The sequence below is a fragment of the Seriola lalandi genome, unplaced genomic scaffold (assembly GCF_002814215.2).
Source record: "Seriola lalandi dorsalis isolate HSWRI2012SDOR001 ecotype SW California unplaced genomic scaffold, Sedor1 jcf7180002054480, whole genome shotgun sequence".
Taxonomy (NCBI): domain Eukaryota; kingdom Metazoa; phylum Chordata; class Actinopteri; order Carangiformes; family Carangidae; genus Seriola; species Seriola lalandi.
Window position 1 is genome coordinate 286,691 of NW_019525033.1, and position 4,966 is coordinate 291,656.

Here is a 4,966-nt window from a genome sequence, read left to right on the forward strand (position 1 = left end):
GAACTGATCACATGAGACGAGGTGAAGAGTCTCTCTGTCTCTGCAGGGTTTCCTGTTGTACCAGAAAACCACCAGAAACTCTTACCTGGAGTCTAAGGACGGCCCTGCTCGTCCCGCCTCCAACATGGACCGCTTTGAGAGGTGCTTCTCCATCTTTAAACTGCACGAGGACGAGGGACGAGGAACAGGACACCCGGGGACGCCGACAGGAAACACAGCGGCGGCGAACTCGGGCAGTCCCGGAGACTCGGACTCTCGGAGTCAGATCCACGGAGGCGAACAGAGACTCCTCGTGTCTGGTGAGGACGGAGGACCGGAGGAGACGAAACCTGCCGGACACAGACCGTGGAGAGCTGTGAGAGTGGACCTGGTGGTTTCTCCCATCAGCCAGTTCGCTTTCGCTCTGCTGGGCTGGACCGGATCCAAGGTGACCTCTTAATATCTGACCTCCGCCTTCTAACGGCGAGCTCGCTCAGTGTTAACGTTCACGCTGGCTTTGTGTTTTCCGCAGCTGTTTGAGAGAGAGCTGCGACGATGGGCGGGACATGAGAAGACCATGTCTCTGAGCAGCCACGCTCTCTATGACAATAAACAGGTAAATACTTTTTCTTTATTAAATAAGGAGGAGGTGGTTCATTTACACACGGTTGGTTTCTTAGTTTTACAACTCATCTCTTCTGCTTCGTTTACTCCTGCCGTCCACACGACTTGTTTTCAAGTCTAGTTTTATTTTGAAAACTCTGGGGTTGTGTTGTATCTGGATGGACAGAAACTGAGACATTCGAAAACGATGAGGTCACACCCACGGCCTCTCCTGATTGGCTCTCATCAGCCTGGACTACCAGTGGTGAATACAACATGAGAATGAATGACAGTGTTTCTGACCTTGTTGTCTTTGCAGCTGTTGTTCACTTACAGTCTCTGTTTTAAAGCTACAACTGTCTCTGCTGCTCCTCGTTCGTGGTATAATCACCTGCAGAGAAGACAATCTACTTCCTGTTTCCTGTCGTTTCATGTATGCCTGAGTTTTCAGGTGTGTCTTCTCTTCAATAAAGACAAAGGTTTTGGAGTTGCAGTTTCTATTTTACATTTAATAACTTTCTAATTCAACCATGAGCGAATGGTTATAAACCTTTATTTAAACAGGAAGTCTGACAAAAAACAAACAAACATAAACACACAAACAGCCTCAGAGACAATCACAGACCTTTGTAATTCCTTCATTTCTAAGTGGCTGAGCAGCTTGAGAATAAAGGACGTGGTCTCCATCGTCAGGTCAGACATGACGTCGACTCCTCAGAAAGAAATAAACACGTTTTTATCTTTATTTTCTGAGCCTGACGCTTCATGTGCTGTCGGGTCAAATCAGCAGGTCTTTGTAAGAATAGACCGTTTTGATTTTCAGTCTCATTAAGTGTTTGAATGAACTTTATTATTATTGGTGCTGGAGAATAAAAACAAACTTTGTCTCGTCGGCGTTCGGAGATGATGCAGAGATTAAATCAAATTGAATATCCAGTCCATTTTACAGCTGCTGTGTGGTTCTGTTTCTCAGAGCAGGTATCTGAGAGCGACGTCAGAGCAGGAGATCTTTGCTCACCTGGGGCTGGAGTTCATCCCACCGTCGGAGAGAAACGCCTGAAGAGACCTGATGACGAGCTGCTGCTGCTTCTGCTGGAGCAACGTGAGGGTTATCACCTGGAGGAGGAAGGGTTAACGCAGCCCGGTGGCGTGTTGTTGCAGGTAACGTGAGACAATTAAACAGCGTCCAGGAAGTTTGAGTAACAGATACATGAGTTTAAACACGTCTCTGAAACAGTAAGAACCGTCATGAAGGAGAATTCACTGCAGGACTGCTGCTTTAGTTTTAGCTTGGTGTTCCTAATGAACTGACAGCCGAGTGTCGGTGTCTACCGAGATCATAAATGTTGTGACTTTACTTTTACCTCTGAAATACGAGCTCCTGTCCGGAGGCGTTTGTTTTAACCTGCTGAACTCTACAATCTGTTTGTGCCATGATTGTATTTTATAATAAAATGTGGATGAATTGAGCTTCAAACGCACAGCATGTACATTTCTCTAACGAGACACGTTGGGTAGCAGCGTGGCATCTTGGGAGTTGTTGTCTTCTTGGCTCAGCTTTTTTCTCTGATAACGTCCGCTGACTAAAATCCTTCATCTGGTTAAAATACGACCTAAATGTAAAAATGTGGCTTAAAACTGGATAAACTCCACTTATCTCCAGGTCCTGACAGACAGACAGACAGACAGACAGACAGACAGACAGACAGACAGACAGACAGACAGGCTGGTTCCTCCTGAACAGTGACTGAGTGACGTGATTAAATCTGCTGCTGATTCAGGAGATCGATTAAAGAAACAGACCTGATGAAAAGAAGAGACGAACTCACTGATCTAGTCAAGTAGTTCAGCTTTCACACTCTTAACCTCAGACACACCGTCTATTTCTCACACACACACACACACACACACACACACACACACACACCTGTGAACCAGTGACCTGTTTTCTCTAACGTCCTTGTCGCCTCCTGGTCGTTCACAGCTGAGCAGAGACACGTGAGAGGATCCGTTACTGAAGCACCGAGCTTCAGTTCAGGTCCAGGTACTTTTACTGCACCGGAGTACTTTCCCCTTTGTATTTGTACTTCACTACATTTATCTAACACGTTTAAATGTTTTGAAACGTCAAATTTAATATTTTATAAAACAAAACAACAGATTTTTTCTTCTTTGCTCTCGTCTGACGACCCCTCAGATTTCTCCGGTGACCCTCTGGAGGGGCCCGACCCCTAGGTTGGGAACCACTGGACTAAACTATCTAAGTGTATATGAAGTAGTTAAAACCAGATCATGTACTTTAGTAAAAGTACTAGTACCATGATGTAGAAATACTCCATCCACAAGCATTTAAAATCCTACTAAAGGAAAAGTACAGAAGCATCACCAACAAAATATAGTCACAGTATCAAAGTAAAAGTACTTCCTGTAGCTGAAGTGTCACAGTAAAAGTACTTCCTGTAGTTACAGTATCACAGTAAAAGCACTTCCTGTAGTTACAGTATCACAGTAAAAGCACAGTGCAGTAAACTGTGACTGATTTCTGATCAGATCAGAAATCAGCAGCCGTCAGATGTTCTGATACATAAATAAGATTTAATATTTATTGAACTCTGGTTTTTGCTTTATTTTAAATATTGTCTGATTTTCTTCTTTGGGCCTCGAGCAGCTGATTTAAATGAAAGAAGGAAGTTTGTTAAATTTAGACAGTAACTGTGTCTTTGGTGGAAATGAAAACTTCTCATCAGTCTGACAGAGTTTTCTTTAAAGTTTAATAATAATTTCCTCTGAAATGTAGTGATATGAAATAACATGGAAATATTCAGGTAAAATACTAGAACCTGAAAACAGAACTTCAGCACAGTTCTGCTGCGTTTTTTTAAACAACAGATCCTTTCACGATCGAGGCCTGCTTCCCGTGTGTGTGTGTGTGTGTGTGTGTGTGTGTGTGTGTGTGTGTGTGTGTGTGATGTGTGAATCACAGGCGTTTCCTTCACCTCTTCCTAACAGCCTCATTAACCTCTAAATACCAGTTTAACATCAAAAGCCGTGTCGGCGCTCACGCCTCCGTCTCCTCTCTCACTTCCACTCTCATGTTGACACACTTCATATAACATGTTCACATTTTCTGCTGAAGAAGATATTTATTTTTCAAGTTAAAGACAGGTTGAACTTTATGAATCCGCAGTCCTACATGTGTGTGTCGTTTCTATAAATGTAGTGAGAGGTAAAAAGACTCATTTCATGTTTCTGCATCACCATTGACACGTCTCTGTTTTTGACACCGTATGTGTGAAGCAAAAGTTTGTTGTGAGGGAGCAGGAGACACGAGAGCAGCGACGTCCTGCTCCGAGGAGACCGAGAGTCTGTGAGAACACAGAGGACGTCGTCTGTCTCCATGTGAATTCATTTCACTGTGGACGGAGGAATTACAGCTTCTGTTTCCCCCGAGGAAACGTCCCCGGTATAAAAATGTGGCCCTTCTTTTCTTTATTTAACATTCTGCACAGCTGCTCTTCTTCTTCTTCTTCTTCTTCTTCTTCTTCTTCTTCTTCTTCTTCTTCTTCTTCTTCTTCTTCGTCTTCGTTTCCCTGGAAATGTGTTTGTTGTTACAGGTTCACGGTGTAGAAACATCATTTCCAGGAGACACAGTTGCATAAACTAAAACTAATATAAAAAATCAAATGACTCAAATTGATTTTTGGGCTGAATCAAAATTAACATGGAAATAATTAAAAATACAAAAGAATATGAAATCTGTTGCAGTTAGTCACATCATGTCTCTTTGTTCCTGTCCCGCACTGACTGAGGACGTCCCCGTCATAGAGTGACGCCTCACACTGACAGTAAAGGTCCTGGATGTTCTCCGGTATAAAACCCTCAGGTGTGTTTCAGCCTCACAGATTTTTTTTTTTGGGGGAGAAATTTAAATTTCACAGTCTTAAAAACATCCCTCCGTCCCTCTCGTCTCGTCTCCCCCCGGCTTGATGAGGGGGGAGTCGCAGCGCCTGCTCGTCCACCAGGACCAGTCCCGCTGGCCCCCATCAAAGCCCCGGGAGCCTTTGATGAGGTTGATAGGGATCAATGGGACAGGGGAAGAGGCCTTAACTGACTGTGTTACAGACGGGGCGGGCAACTGCTGGAGACTGCCGGCAATGGATCAATGATTATTGGGCGTCATCAGCGCCTTGATCTGCATAGAGGAATCCATTTTATTTTAAAGAAGGTAAAGTATTAAACTGGCAGAGGTGTGTTTTAGTGTTTAAATGTGTTTTCTTGTTGTTTTAACTATTTTGAAGTTTACTATTCCTGCTTTTATTCATGCTTCACCTCGTTATCGAGGAATGTAAATTATTCAAATCTGCTTTAGACAAAAATCAGATAA

General features: G+C 43.6%; 1 protein-coding gene across 3 annotated transcripts in view; it reads left to right on the forward strand.

Moving 5' to 3' along the window:
* polm (polymerase (DNA directed), mu) overlaps positions 1-2,059 on the forward strand; it is an 8,919-nt gene extending 6,860 nt beyond the window's left edge. The window contains exons 10-12 of one of the 3 annotated variants that reach the window (XM_087175658.1): positions 246-427; positions 512-595; positions 1,556-2,059. In XM_087175658.1, coding sequence (XP_087031784.1) covers positions 246-427; positions 512-595; positions 1,556-1,642 — 353 coding nt within the window. In that variant the 3' untranslated portion in view covers positions 1,643-2,059. Of the gene's footprint in view, positions 1-46; positions 428-511; positions 596-1,555 lie in introns of all 3 variants that reach the window. The other 2 variants (XM_087175657.1, XM_023412437.2) reach the window with 2 other exon arrangements.
* Positions 2,060-4,966: the final 2,907 nt, after the last annotated feature.